General features: G+C 47.1%; 1 protein-coding gene across 1 annotated transcript in view; it reads right to left on the bottom strand.

Moving 5' to 3' along the window:
• Positions 1-2,893: 2,893 nt before the first annotated feature.
• Positions 2,894-15,953, bottom strand: part of LHX4 (LIM homeobox 4) — a 59,035-nt gene continuing 45,975 nt past the window's right edge. Inside the window, exons 4-6 of the mRNA XM_073356569.1 lie at positions 6,133-6,287; positions 5,241-5,412; positions 2,894-3,288 (exon numbers count right to left, since the gene is read on the bottom strand). Coding sequence (XP_073212670.1) covers positions 2,894-3,288; positions 5,241-5,412; positions 6,133-6,287 — 722 coding nt within the window. The remainder of the gene's footprint in view (positions 3,289-5,240; positions 5,413-6,132; positions 6,288-15,953) is intronic.

Here is a 15,953-nt window from a genome sequence, read left to right as displayed (position 1 = left end):
GAGTGCTCCGAGTCACGCTGGGAAATCCCCGCCAGGGCTCTCCTGCCACCAGGCGCTACATTTGCAAGGTGCGCAGCAGGTGCATGAGTGAAACTGCAGGGCATGCTTCAAAGCTCAGGTGACAGGGGCCACTTGGATGGCATGCTCAGTGTGAGGCAGATGAGCTGTGAGATCCACTAAAGCTGGTGAGGGCTGGCTGTGTGATGGCTGGAGAAGGGAAGAACCAGCTGACCGCTGGAGCTGCCTCCAAGCATTAGTAGTAACCTTCATAGGTGCTAGGTGCTGTACAGATGGAGGGAAAGACACAGCCCCTGCCCTGAAGAGCTTACAATCTAATATGAAACCATGCTGTGCCAATAAAGACCTTTCCTCTTGACCTACGTCACTGTCTCCAGCCTACCCAGCTGGCCCCAGACAAGATGCTTGAGGAGGAATGGGAACAAAATCATCTTCATCCACAATAAAAGCTCCGACTGTGGAGCAATCCCAGGAGAGGAAGCTTTACCAAGCAGCTTTGACCCTGTCGTGGTGCACGTGTGTGTTCAGGATTGGGCTGCTCAGACACAGCTCGTCTATGAGAAAGAGGACGTGTCCTTCTAGCTGCTTTAATGTCACAGGCTGTGGGGAAGAGGAGCCCTGTGGCTTCTGCAGATGCGTGTGTGTTTGCAAGAGCCTAGCAGAGCTGAGGAAACACCAGAGTGTGTGAAGATTTCCAGATGAGCCTGGAGCTAAGTGTGCAGCCCCTCTCGGGTTAGCTTCTCCCTTGCAGCATCTCCTATTTGACATTCAGCATCTCCATCCTCTAGCAAAGAGCACTGTAACGCCCACAAAGCCGGCTGCTTATAGAACATCCGTGTGCTCTCCCGCAGCACTGAGACAAACGCAGCTTGGGGGTCACTTCCTGGTGACATGAACCCAAGGGATAAAACCCCTGTGGTGCTGTAAGCAGAATCAGTTCCACCCTTCAGCTGAGCCAGGTTTCTGAACAAAACAGTTGGGGTGGAGCTATTGGCTGTAAATTAATGGAGCAGTCCCACTTCCCAGGAAGCAGAATAATAATCTCATGAGATAGGCACCCGTCTTCTCTTGCACTAAAATCAACAGTTCTACAGTATTTATGTCTCTACTGCAGACATCTTGACAGTGTGGAGTCACTTTGAAACCCAGTAGCTAAAAATAACCCTTGAAAACAGAAGATGGCTTTGCTGTCTCTTTTGCACAGCAGGCTCATCCAAAGGAATCATGCACGAGGTGGCTTGGTTGGTTTGAAAGCCATCTTGATCCTCACCACCATTTGGCTTTATTGATTGTCTTTCCATTACACTTTCTCACTATTTGACTTGCTGTCTGATCAGCGGGTGGCTGAGGGGCTTTATCTGTGGGGGAGCACATGACCTTCTACCAAAAGCAAAAAAGCAGCATCTTATGCACCAGCTCGGTGGAAAATGACCATCAGGGGATGTCTTGAATTATCTCCCATGGACGAATTCCAGCCGACCTTACTCAAGGGCCTAAGAATGAAATCACTTAGGGATTGTCTGCACCGGGAAAACGTATTGTGTTATAACATGTTAGCTCTGACAGTGCGGCAGTGTGGTGTGGTACCAGACTGGGCACCAGGCTGGGAGTCAGGAGACCTGCGTTCTAATCCTGCCTCTGCTATTACATTAGCCTTGTGGCCTGGGGCACATCCCTTCACCTCTGTTTCCCCTCCCACACATGGTCTGTCTTCCTTAGTTAGACTGAGACCTCGTTGGGACAGGGATTATCTGTACAGTACCTGGCACAATGAGACCTCTGGGCCCTACTGTAATATAAACAGTAATGATGTAAAACATGTTAGCAGTCAATGTGGACAAGGACTGTTGGGGTTAGAATCATAATCAGCTGATAAATGTCATTTCCAGAGCGCAGTTACTCATGACCACTGACATGATTCTGAACACTGCCGTTATTGAGGGGTTAACACGTTCTAACACAAGGTATTGTCCAGTGTAGAAGCTCACCCTTATGCAGAGGGGTCAGTACAAAGTCGTTGCACCACTTAGCCTAATACTGAGGGCTTAAGTGGCACATAGCCCTTGTGCTGTCCCGCTGCACATGGGTAACTTTCACCCATGGTACCTGTCTAGTACTTTGACCCAATGCTTGCAGTAGGACTGCAGCTTGCCCTGATATCCATTCAACCTCATTCATGAACTTTTTTATGCAAAGAGCCAATGGTAATATTCAGTGGGGAAGGGAGGACAATCACATTTTTATACGGAAAAAATCTCAATAGCTTTTCTCCCCCAGGGTTGTCATTATTTACTCGCCCTTTCGGGTCAGACCCCTGACCATGGTATAGTGCTGGGTAAGCATGGCCTGGCTTTGTAAACACTGCATTTCCATAGCTATGGGGAAGGTCAGTTCAACTGCCTGTGCACAGGCAATTCATGATAAGAGCAAGGGGCTTGGAGGCATTTATAATTCGTTCAACTCCAAGTAAGAGAGCACCGACTGACCTGGAGTTCATAATCGCCCAGATCTGCTGAGCCAGCCAACATGTGCTTCAAAAGCACTCAACAGCAAAGAGTCTTTGACCTGGAGAGACTCAATGAGTTTGTATTTTACTATGAGCCTGAAAACCTAGAATCAGATACTGTATGCCAGTGTGCTGTATTCAGAAGGATGTCTCCTGCTCACCCACTCCCCAAGTGAAAAAGGGAAAAAACACCACACTATCATCTCACAACCCTCCAGGAACCAGTGGTGGATTCCCATTGAAAATAATGGAAATTTTCTGGTGTGGTATGTCTGGGATGCTTGAAGATCGCTTGTTGTCTCTTTTGCTAGTTTGAGCACACTTTCAGGCCAAAAGAATGAGGGGGACAGGGTGGGGAGCAGGAGATGCTTAAAAAGGAGGATGATCCATTTCATCAAGCCAAGAGGCAGGACTTGTTGGAAAGTCTGGATAGCCAACACTGCTTCCTGTAGAAATATCGGAGGTTGGTCCCCCAGCCATTGCTCTGAGTGTCTGGCTCACCCCTTGCCCTCCATGTGCTATTATTCCTAAATTAGTGTCCATTGTGTAATCCAGACCATTGAGCAATGGAGTATGGGCAGGAAGGGACGATATGGAAGATGGAGACTGAGGAATTCCATAGGGGCTTCCATCCCTCAAGTCCTGGTAAGATTGTCCTGTCCCATCCATGGAGAAGCTTCCGTTCATTAACTGTCCACTAGCAACATCCCCAACATTTCCATAAATTCTGTTGGAGTGGCCAAGCTCAGAGAGGATCTGATCTTCTGTGAAGGAAAGAAGTAAGACTGATTTATGAGTGTAAAACATTCTATGGTCAGTCAGGACCAAACGCATCTCTTGAGTAACTTCACTGGAGTCAGTGGGGTTACACCAGGAATGAGCTGGGCCAACAGAGCACATACTCAAAGAAAACTGGCCCTCACTGAAGGCCAGTTGTATGACATCCTGAGCCAGATTCTCACTTGACACGAGCTGGGGAAGCTCCGTTGAAATAGAGCCGCCAATTTACACCAGCTGCACATGTGCTCTCCCTGCTCTGCTTAGTACTTAGCCAGAGTAAATAGTGCAACCAATTAAGAATAAATTCGGAATGGTACCACACTTATTTCTACCCTTTTGCTAACCCCACACACCTCCCTTGGTTCTTGTAGTGCCTTTTGTACAGCCAAACACGAGACAGGATTACTGTAAATCTTTTATTCCACAGTCATACGAAAGCTGGTGGCACATAGCCTCTTTTTGGGAAGGTCTCTTGATTCTCACCAGATGCATTCGCCCTCATAAAGGGCATTGTAAACTAATTATGGACCAGGCTTGATACACAGGCACTACAGACCAGTCTGGGAGCCATAGCTGGCTCTCATTAGACCATAAATAGCCAAATAGTGTCCTGGCTTGTATATTTGCTGCGATGATTCACAGAGACCATTTTAAAGTTAAACTATTGTTAAATGATTGCTTTAAAGTTATTTTTCCAACTGGATTCCATTAAAATGCTGGGGTTTGACTGATTAGAAAAACGGGGCAGCAGGGAATAGGTTTCTGGTCAGTATCCTATACAGTATTCGTGATTCTTTTCACTCTAGGTGACCATCCAATCACAGTATAACAATGGCCTAAAAAACAGTCCACAGTGATCGTTGTATTTACACTGCAAACTCCTACTTGAGTGTTCAGACCTGGGTGGGGAACTCCCTGAAGAAAGACCAGCAATGCAGGAGGTGCCTGTGCAACCTGCTGATGTCATGTCCCCTTCTGTGCCCAGCCCACAGAGCCTGCCTGCTTCGCTGGAGCTGCAGACTTATGGTTTCAGCTCTAGAGGTCCCTGGTTCAATTTCCAGTGCACCAGCCAAGGTGGAGGCTGTCACACCATCCTTTTCCAAGTCTCCCTGTACTGTCTCTGGGGAACCCCCCCTCCATTAGCTGTGAGGCTGCTGCGGTGAGTCTCGATGACAGCTGAAATGCAGCGGCCAAATCCAGCTGTCATGGAAGAGGGTCCAAGTCCACTGAGCTGTGGCAGCCTGCAGGTGGCTGCTGGTGTGAGTCCGAGTGGGAGTTTATTAACGTATTGAGGCAGGTGAGTTTCCAACAAGGACTAGCCATTCATGCCGATACGAATCACATTGCCAGGGACGTTAGCTCAGATACACTTTTCATGGGCTATCAGTCCTCAGGCTTCAGGGGTGGGACTAATCATGAGTAGAGATGAGGAAAATATTTCCCTTCATAATATCCTATTACACAGTGAAGTGCATCCTACGGTCATTCCACCTTGCCCTGATGCATCCCCACGCTAGAGGGACCATTGCTCTAGGCCAGCACGGCAGTTCTTTTTTTGGGAAGTTCCCCTTCGCTGGAGCTCAGAATGGACACACCCTTAGTAAGTGTGTGTCAGTTCCTAGCTCTGTTGTTAGAGGGGTTTCTGGCCATGCATGACACAGGCCAATAATTAATCATTTTCCTCGAGTGCAAAAAGCCCCAACGAGCCACCAGCCATGAGATTATCTCATAGGTCTTCAGATGGGACATCAGTTTCAAGGATCGTTCCCGTTTCTGGTGGAAGAGAAATCTAGGCATTCTTCTTCCCAATGTGGGATGCCGAGCTGTGCCTAAGCACAGAAAATCATCCCACTCTGCAGGAAGCCCCTGGGGCCCACCCTGTGTTACAACCCGTCTCTTCCCACCTTCATCCCCCCGGCCTTCCTGCCCCACTCACCTCGGAAGCTCAGCTCACTGTCACTAACCCCACAGTCCTCTGCAGAGCTCTCCTTCTCGTGTTTGCTGCCCCCACGGGTCCTCTTCACGCTCTTGTAGAACTGGCCCCAGCGGTGCCGCCCAGCATCCTTCTTCAGCCGTTTTTCTTTGGCCCGCCTGTTTTGAAACCAGACCTGGAGCAACAAAGGGAGAAACAGAGTCCCAGAGTCACTGAAAGGAGCACGTGCAGGGAGAAAAAGCTTGGCCTGGACAGAAAAATTCAGGGCTGGTTCTGATCCTCCCTGAAGTTCAAGATGGTTCAGACCCAGGAACCCAGTTCCACTGTAGCTTAGGGTGCCAAGGCCAGTGGATTCAGAGCTGAACTTCGCCCTAGTCTGAGGGGTTCCAGGTTGGATACAGCATATAGAAATGGGCCTGAGCCACAATGCCCAGATCCAGTTCTGCATCCAAGCTTCCCCAAGGCTCAGACCCAGTATTCAGCATTTCAGGCCCATAGATTGGGTCAGTTGCCTTCTGCCCCATGGCAGATCTCCTTGGGATATGCACCCAAACACGCAGTGCCCGTTTTTTGCTGGTATTGAAAACTCACATCTAAATCACTCCTTACTGCTAATAACAAGGGAGATTCAGCTCCTTGGTTCGGATCCTGTGCTGTGATCAAGATGGTGGACAGATGCACCCCCTGGGGCAGTGCACAGGCACAGCAGTCCAGTCACGGGCTGTCAGTCACAGGATGGGGGCCTTACTGCTCAGCCAGCTTTCCTGGCCTGGCTTCCTTCTGTGCTACCTTGGAATTCAGTGCGGGGGTTGTGCGCCGCAAGGGGAATGTGATGTGCACAGCTTGGTCAGGACAAGAAGGGAATGGAAAAATACTTCAACGGTAGCAGTCTCACCTGCACCACCCTCATGTCCAGCCCCGTTTCCGAGGACAGCTGCTCCCGCACGTGCCTGGCGGGTTTGGGGGAGTTTTTATAGGCGTTTTTTAACGTTTCCAACTGTTTGGCTGTGATGGTGGTTCGTGGCCTCTTGGCTCCAGCTTCTGAATCATCTGGAATAGAACAATTTCTTACCAGTTTGGAACAGACAGTGCAAAATAGAAGCTGGCCAATGACCAGCACAGAAGGAATGTCAAAATCTAAAGCAAGATGCAGTTGATTTTAATTAGCCTTAGCTGCGGCTGGGAGGGGTGGGGGCGGGAGATAGGGAGCTTGCAAAATTCAGCCCTTGTTTTTCAGTGACTTTGTCTTGGTAAAACGTGGCCTTCCAGGTCTCCAAGAACGCAGTGTGACAATGCTCCTCTTTCAACACGGAAAACCTATCTAAGGTCCTGGTCCCTGCGACCCTAGTATCTGAGTGCCACGCACTCTGTAATGTATTTATCCTCACAGCACCCCTGGGAAGCAGGGCAGTGCTATCATTCCCATTGTACAGAGTGGGAACTGAGGCACAGATCCTCATAGGTATTTAGGTGCCTCACTCCCATTGATTTCCCTGAGGGTGAGGCACCTAAATACCTTTGAGGATCTGGGCCTAAGTGACTTGCCCACACAGGAAGTTTGTAGCAGAGCAGGGAGCTGAACATGGGGCTGCTGAGTCCCCGTCTTGCATCCTAACCACCAGACCATCCTTCCTCTTTTAAGGATGAACCTGAGAACATTTTAATCTCTTTCCTTCCAATATAACAACCTTGCCTCTTTTTAAAAGTTCCATAGTGTACCAGACAGATTTAAAAAGGGGGTCTCATTAATGAGTTAGGGAAACCCTTCAGCTGGAAAAAGTTCATTGCTCCCATACGTTAAGCACATATCTGGTGGTCATCGCCAGTGTGGACATAGATGGTGGAAGTGGTGCAGTTTTTTCTATCACATAGTGTTTAAACGTTATTGGGCAACCAACCAAAAAACCCCATAAAATCACAAAAAGGGCCATAACTTGAAGAAACATAGTCTAATTTTGACCAACATTGGCAGAAAGCTTTTAAATACAACTGATTATGCAACTATGCAACTAAACTAGTACTCCTGGAAATGTTAGGAAATATTTTGTCCCACGTGATATATTTTATGCATTTTCCTATACTTTTTTGCCTTCGATTAAAACAAAAGTCTGTGGTCATACGACACTATGAGCTTTTTTGAAACATGTGATACATCTAAATCAGGGGTAGGCAACCTATGGCACGTGTGCCAAAGGCGGCACACGAGCCGATTTTCAGTGGCCACAGGACTGGGGGGCTCTGCATTTTAATTTAATTTTAAATGAAGTGTCTTAAACATTTTACAAACATTATTTACTTTACATACAACAATTGTTTAGTTATCTATTAAAGACTTATTAAAAGAGACCTTCTAAAAATGTTAACATATATTACTGGCACGTGAAACCTTAAATTAGAGCGAATAAATGGAGACTCAGCACACCACTTCTGGAAGGTTGCCGACCCCTGATCTAAATATTTGTCATTATTTGTTGAAAAGTTTTTCTGTCTGCTATTTTATGAATATTGGCTACTGTCCAATGACTCCTTCACTGGCAACTGATGTTGACGCAGTGCACACCAGGATGAAATGTTTTCAAGATATGTTCCACTCTCTGGGCCAAGACTGGACCTGTGTCATGTATGATGAAGCAATCTACTGCAAAGTACTATTGATTAAATGGAGGAATCAAAACAGATTTGACAATGACCACCTTGAGAAGGGAGGCATGCATCAAGTAGCAAATGTCATGTGTGATACAGGCAGTGTGCTGCCAGAGAGTGGGTTTGAAGACATCCTTGTGGAAGCCAGCATCTTTGGTGCTTCAGCCATGCTCTAAGAGGGAAGGCATATAACCAGGACATTAGAATCCATAAACTTATGAATGAGGCAATGACTCGCTTGAAGTGGGTGGCACTTGGTAATTCTGTGCACAATGATGATCCCAGAAGATTAGAAGAGACACATCTTGGAGGAAGCTCAAACACACATTGAAGCATTTGAAGATGTGGAGCAGGTTCACAGAGAAAACGGAGTGGAAGCACAGAATGCTCTGGCAGACTTGAACAGCTCCCAAGCATTGCAGCAGGTCATGGATACTTCCGTTACCCAAAGGAAAAACTGTTCACATACACTTCCATCCCGGGAAAACTACATTGCTCCCAACCACGGATGGATTACACAGCAGCAAAGAGAGGCAATAACAAGTCCATGGAGCTTGAGACATTTGCAGAGATGATCCCACTATGACAGTGTGGTCATATGAATTATGCCAGATGGGTTGTGTAAATGTAGCAGAAACCAGATCTCTGGAGGAGGAGAAACCAGATATATATTGTACCCAAGCTGATAGGAAGCTTATGCTAATAGGAAGCTTCAGTGGGATACTTACACTGTGACATGGCCATTGAGCAATCTCTGAACAAGGACTGTAGGAATCATCAGCATCTTTGCACAAAAGATAGGGCTCTGACCAAGGATTACCTGACTGCACATTTTAAGGCAGCTGTAACAGCTATGACAAAACAAAGGTGTGGAATGCAGCCTTCAATCTCCACAAAGAAGCTACCACAAAGCACATGGCTGCAGATGAAATTCTAAGGTATTATGTTTTGTGACTGAAAGAATGACCAATCCTTTTAGCATTGAACCTGGAACAAGGCCACACAACAGACAGTCACTTGTGAACGTTGCAATGTCTACTATGACTCCATCTGAAAGTGCAGAAGGTTTGTGCTTGATAAGAGAGACTGGCACATAAGAAATGAAGCTGTTAGTAACCAGAAGGCTGCAAAGGGGCAAGGGAGACCTCTTTCAGCCCATAGAAAGGCATAATCTCAAATCATTTGGTAGTCTCAACACAACAATCAAACAAAAGAAGAAGCAATCAGCACAAGTGATAACTATTGATTGTCAGATATTCAGCAATGAGTTATTGCCCAGTCCAGAAATGTTGATATCCAGGGTTTGATGACATGTGAGCTGGCACCTGTCCCACTTTCCCTCTTCAACTGGGTGGATCTCTAAGAAAGATCCAAAAGAGCAACACGCTGTCTTGGCTTGAGAAAAATCTGTCATTGATTGAGCTACCAGCATCTAATGAGCTAGCATTAGCTATTCTTGAACTCAGGATGCTTCTGCTGATGGCGTGCAATGATACTGCCAAGTGCAAAACTACTGGGAGCTGTCTGCACACTATCGTCGGACTGCAATGTCAATACACTGCTATTGTGGGTGACAATTATGCAAATGAAGAATCAATCAAATCTGGTGAGAGAGCCTGCAGGGGGAATGTCCAAATGCAAGACATTCGGAGCCCCCACTATGTTCATACCATTACCAAAGCAACGCTTGCAGATGATATCAAATTCAAAGAATAAATCTAACATTGCACGCTTTCTTCTCAGTGCCTGGCTCGTGAAGGGTGGACAGAGATTGTCACCTAGTCGCAACGTGTACCTTGCTGGTGGGTTTCACCACATCACACATGCAGTGAAAGCAGGGCCTGGTAACCATTCTGCAATACGAGAACTCGAGGAAGCAGATTCACGCACATTCTTGCATGTTGCTCATGCAAAGCAAACACTCGGAGTAAACGGGGTGCTGATGTGGTGCTTGGATTCAGATGTTTCATCCATGTATCCAAAATATTGCTCTGTTCTTGGGAGAGATGAATTCTTTTTCAAAACTGGGGTCGGCCAAAAGATGAGCCTCGTTCCCATGAATGGAGAGGCTGGAGCTGGGAGTGGATGTGTCTCAGATGCTGCCAAACATTCATGCTGTCAGTGGTTGTGATGACTCTACTTCAGCTGTCAGTGACATGGGGAAAAAGAGATGGCTGAAGGCAGCAGCTGAGCACCCAGAGCAGTATGTGGTGAAGGAGTTTAGAGCTCTTCTCCTCCCCGCCCCCCATCCCCAGGCAGCAGAGCCATGGGGGAAGGGATGCTCCACAATGTGTCTCTCTCACCCCCAACCCCCAGTCTATGGCATGCACTGAGACTGCTTGTTCTCAATTTCCCACCGCGTTCTTGGGTGCGCGGCTGTGGTCTGCAGTGATGGTGTCTATTCTGCATCCCCCACCCTGATCTCAGTGCTTGTCGCATTCACAAAGCAGGCCCATTCTCAGCTCTCTTGGTCTTAGTGATGTGTCTGGGGTATGAACCAACCATGCCCATTCTCACAACCCTTCTCATCCAGTCTCAGGGCTACATGCCTGTGGCATGCCCATTCTCAGCTCCCTTATGGTCACAGTGCTGTTTGCCTGTAATATGGTATATTACATATACCTGGCAAGGGACATAAAAGGCAAGAAGAAGAGGTTCTTTAAATACATTAGGAGCAAGAGAAAGATGATTAACGTTAATGATAACCAGATCCTCAACACAATGAATATTAACACCCAGGGAAAGAACAGTAGGGAAAGAGCAGGTTAAAGAATGTTTAGATAAGTTAGATGTGTTCAAGTCAGCAGGGCCTGATGAAATTCATCTTAGGGTTCTTAAGGAACTAGCTGAAGCAATCCCGGAATCATTAGCAATTATCTTTGAGAATTCTTGGAGGATGGGAGAGGTCCCAGAAGACTGGAAAGGGGCAAACATAGTGCCTGTCTTTAAAAAGGGGAACAAGGAGGACCTGGGCAATTATAGATCTGTCTGCATAACTTCAATACCTGGAAAGATACTGGAGCAAATTATTAAACAATCCGTTTGTAAGAACCTGGAGGATAATAGAGTTATAAGGAATAGTCACCATGGATTTGTCAAGAACAAATCAGGCCAAAACAACTTAATGTCCTTCTTTGACAAGGTTGCTGAGAGGGGGAGCAGTAGATGAGATATACCTGATTTTAGAAAGGCTTTAGACACAGTCCCACATGACAGTCTCATAAGCAAACTAGAGAAATGCAGTGTCGATACATTTACCATAAGATGGGTGCACAACTGGTTGAAAGACCATACTCATAGAGTAGTTATCAATGGTTTGCTGTCAAGTTGGGAGGGCATATCTAGTGGGGGTCCACAGGGGTCAGTCCTTGGTCTAGTACTATTCAATATTTTGATTAATGACTTGGATAATGGAGTAGAGAGTATGCTTATAAAATTTACAGATGACACCAAGCTGGGAGGGGCTGCTAGCACTTTGGAGGACAGGTTTAAAATTCAAAATGACCTTGACAAATTGGAGAATTGGTCTGAATTCAACCAGATGAAATTCAATAAAGACAAACGCAAAGTACATCACTTAGGAAGGAAAAATCAAATGCACAACTACAAAGTGGGGAATAACTGGCTAGGTATTAGTACTGCTGAAAAGGCTCTGCAGGCTAGAGTGGATCACAAACTGAACATGAAACATCGATGTGATGCAGCTGCAAAAAAGGCTAATATGATTCTGGGGTGTATTAAGAGGAGTGTCATAGGTAAGAAACAGGAGGTAGTTGTCCTGCTCTACTTGGCACAGGTGAGCGCCCAGGTGGAGTACTGGGTCCAGTTCTGGGTACCATAATTTAGGAAGGATATGGACAAAGTGGAAAAAGTCCAGGGGAGAACGGGGGTTGGAGACTGTGCATTTAGGCCAACGAAAGAGTGAGACTCGCTCTATAGTCTAGTGGTTAGGCTACTCGGCTGGGCTGTGGGTGAACCTGGGTCAAATCCCCTCTCTGCTTGTTAAGAAGAAGTTTGACTGAGTATCTTCTCCCTCCAGCTAACTGCCCTGAGACATAGGGGATGCCTGGTCAAATACCTTTGCAGAGGAGGGATTTGCCCTAGGGTCGCCCACAGCCTGGGTACCCCTGCAGAGAAAAGAGTGATTTGCATGCTTGCTGTGCCCTCAATTAAAAGTGGAGCAGCTGCTCAGATTAGCCCTGTAACATGGGCACTTGCTCTGCTGAGGTGGAGATTTCCCACATCCCAGGTGAGTCCTCTCACCACCAGAGAGGGCTTCTTAGTCTTGCTTTGGCCCAATTAATATGCAATTAAAGCAGAACAGCTGCAACAGAAAAGACATCCGAGTACCTCATAGGCCAGTAGTTAGGCCACTCACTTCATAGGTAAGAGCCCATTCTTCAAAGCCCAGTTCATCAAGGGCCTCGAACCACAATCTCGCACAGCGAGGGATGATCCCCCAAACCATGGCACTAGAGAAGGTTCAGGCTGCCTGTGCCCCAGTTATTAGTTCAGTCAAGTGAACAGCTTCAACAAGAGCTGAAAAGCAGCCCCTGCGTGAACAGCCCCTGCTTCAGTGATTGGGGCACTCACTTGAGAGCTGGCAGATGCCTAGTCAAATCCCTTGTCAGCAGGCAGAGGGTCAGGGGGACTAAACCAGAGTCAGTGCTCCCCACCCTGCTGTGAGTACCCTAACTATTGGGCTAACAGTTATGGGGGAGAGCTGTGCCCCCTCTCGGGACACGCCCTGTTCAAACCCTTCCCTTCGAGGGCCCATGGGCCAGGCTCTCCTGTACCCTAACCATGGAACTAAACATTATACAGGAGTGTGGTTAGGAGGCCTCTGACCAGCTCTGCCAGCTCTGGTTTGACTTGCTTGCCAGGGCTCAGGCATGAGGCAGTAAGACCCAGGCAAAGCAGCAGAAACAGGCACCGAGGGAACTTTCAGAGCAAAAACTTAGGGTTGGGTGGCAGCCGAAGGCGGGGGGGAATGCGGGGGGGGGGTGTTGTGGATCGCAATGGTGCTAAAACTAGGACTTGGGGCTCATTGCGGCTCTAGTGCCAAGGGTCTTGCCTGCGTGTGCCCCTCCTTCACGCCCCTGAATTCTGACACAGTCTCAGTTCACGCCCCCGCTCAGCACTGCACTGCTGCATCTGCGCTGTCTGCACCACCAGCTTCAACACTGCTGGAGGTCCACAGTTTGCCCCGTTGACAGAAACGGATCAGGCAGGCGCCGTTCACCAGAAACCCCCCGAAACTGTACCCTATTCTAGGGCTTCAACTGGCATATCAGTGCTCAAGTCAACCTGGCACTGCATTTGCATTTTGGAGCACTTTAAAATTAAACACAGGTCATTGGCCAGGAAAGGAAGGGAGCTGTACCTCAGGGCTACTGGTCCATAACCCCCAGTATTGGTACCCAAGGCCTTCTAGGAGCCTACAAACATCCAAGTCAACCTGACCGGCTGTTAGAGCACCTTAAATAGACGTGCTACTGCAGCCGGGGTGTGTGTCTTGCGCCTGGTGGCATTCTAGGTCTGGCTCACAGCAGCACCACTTTGAGTCTAATAATGCTGAAAGTGTTGGGTTTTGTATTGGTCAGATCAGAGGAAGGCAACTCAGACACATTCTGTGGGGCTGCTGCTCATGTTCCCCCCGCCCAGCTTTATGCAAAAGAAAAGAGGTTTCTTCCCAGCTTAAGAACAGGTGTGAAATCTCAGGTTTGGTGTGTCCGTCCTTTATAAGCTTGCACCCATTACCTACAGTGTGAGCAGTGTAGAGGGCAAAGAGCAGAAACACTCACAATGATATGACAGTCTAGAAGACAGCTACATCTCTGCCCTATAAATGGCATTATAAATTAGGACCATTACTTTGAATTCATGGCATGGACAGACCCGACCTAACCCCAGTGTTAATGAAGAACCCAGCAGTAGCTGAATCAAGTTGGCCTTGCTCAGTATCGCTAACAAGATTTGAAGGCAGATAACTGCAGCTTTTTCCGATTCAGCAGCCTATGGCTCACCGGTCTCTTTATTGTACTGTGGCACAACCAGCAAGCATCTCCAGAGAATGTGTGCTACACACTGTTTGTTACGAAGAACAAAAGTGCCATCAACACTTGCCTCCTTCAGGCTGCACCTGAAATGTGCAAATTATCAGTCACACATAGGGAATCATGCAACAGTTCAGTATCTTCAAGTGTCCGCTGCCAACACTGGATGGGTAGTAGTACAGACACCTTGTTTCTCAAATGATGCTGCTGCTGTCTGTTCCAGAAGCCAGACTCACTTTTGTGCCATGTAGTTGTGGAAGTACTTGTGCAACAAGGTGATACCAATGCCACTGGGAAGAGCTGGTGTGCTCTGTTGCATGCCACTGTGACAGTGACCAGTCCAGCAACAGAGTATTGGACACATCAGACACGGATTCTGAGAGGGAATAGAAATGGGTAAACTATGCACAAATCACTGTGACTATTTTTGTGAGTAAAGGTAACTCAAAGGGGTGTTGCACTGGACATTCCATATGTCATAGTTATACGTAGGGGGTCACATAAGAATACATGGTTATACATTGGGATTCACATAATATACAAGACATTCAAGAGTCCTACTAAGTCATTACTGTTCTAAAAGTAGTTTACACGTATTGTCACTGTATTCTGTGATAGTAAGAAGATAATTACAGTTATTCTTCTTATCTGGTCTTCTTATCTGCATAACTTCATAAAAATAGCAGACAAAAAACCTGTTCTCAAATCAGTACATGCTACACATAATGACAAATATTTTGATGTATTACATGGTATAAACAAGCTCATACTGTCCTGTGACTACAGACTTTTGCTTTAACCGAAGGCAAAAAGGTACAGGAAAAAGTATAAAATATATCAGCTGGGGCGAAATATTTCCCGAACTTTCCCTAACAGTTCTTGCTTGAGTGCATCGTTGCATGATCAGTTGTATTTAGAGACTTTCTGTCAATTTTGGTCAAAATTAAACTATATTTCTACGAGCTAGGGCCCTTTTGGTGATTTTCTGATTTGTTTGGATTGGATGCCCGATAACATTTAAATATTATGTGACAGAAAAACTGCACCACTTCCAGCATCTCGGTCTGCCCCGGTGATGCCCACCAGATGTATGTCTAACATGGTCGCAATGACATTTTCCTAGCTGACTGGTTACCCCTTAGTGCCTCAAACAGGTTCTAGCTGGTAGACTACAGTGACCTGTTTTTCCAGACGAATGCCACGGAGGCCTTCAGAAATAATATTGCAAGCTGGGAGGGGCCATGTTTGGTTTTGACCATAAAGCTATATGTCAGCAGTATGTGTCTCAGCCAGTGCGGATGCAAGAACAAGGCTCTTGCCTAAAGTGTCCTTTACTTACAGAACCATGTACAGCTCTGGCTCCACCCACACAAGCCAAGTCCTCCTCTCAGATTTGCAGGTGAAATCCCATTGAAATCAGCACAGTGGCACCTGTGTCTCGGACAGGAAACTTTGTGCCTCTCTCTCTCTTTCCTACTGGCTATCAGGCTGTCAAACGCCATGACACTGAGGCCATCGCTAGCTCGGGGAGTCAGTAATGGACTCTGAGTAATATTACATTCATGCCCCCCTGCCCAGCACAAGTAGGCATTGCATCACCCTAACCAAATTGATTAGGTCAAAATAGAATCCTTAATTAATGAGAAGTCAGGGCTTGTCAACATGAAATCCATTAAAGACCAGTTCAGTTTTAATTTCAGTCAGGCACCGTTGGGACGTCTCTGTGGATTCATTACTGTTTTGTGAGCTATAGTCTCTCTCTCACCCTCCCTCCCGCAGCCTTGTTTTTCACCTCCACTGGCTCTTTAGAGCCCCTTTTGGTTCACAGGGATAAACGGGAACCTTGAGCCAAATTCAGCTCTAGTGTAAGGTGCAAGTCTGTTGCCTTGTGTGGAGCTGCGCCTGCCTACAGCCCAGCTAAATTTGGCCCGTGCTGTCGACACCGTCCCTGCAGCTCAAACCTAGGACTGTCCTCTCAATGTTCAGCTTCTCCACATTGTTCTAACAACATACCGCA

This window comes from Lepidochelys kempii, chromosome 8 (genome assembly GCF_965140265.1).
Source record: "Lepidochelys kempii isolate rLepKem1 chromosome 8, rLepKem1.hap2, whole genome shotgun sequence".
In the NCBI taxonomy this organism is placed as follows: Eukaryota; Metazoa; Chordata; order Testudines; family Cheloniidae; genus Lepidochelys; species Lepidochelys kempii.
The sequence above is the reverse complement of the archived record's forward strand: the minus strand, read 5'-3'. Positions and strand labels throughout refer to the sequence as shown.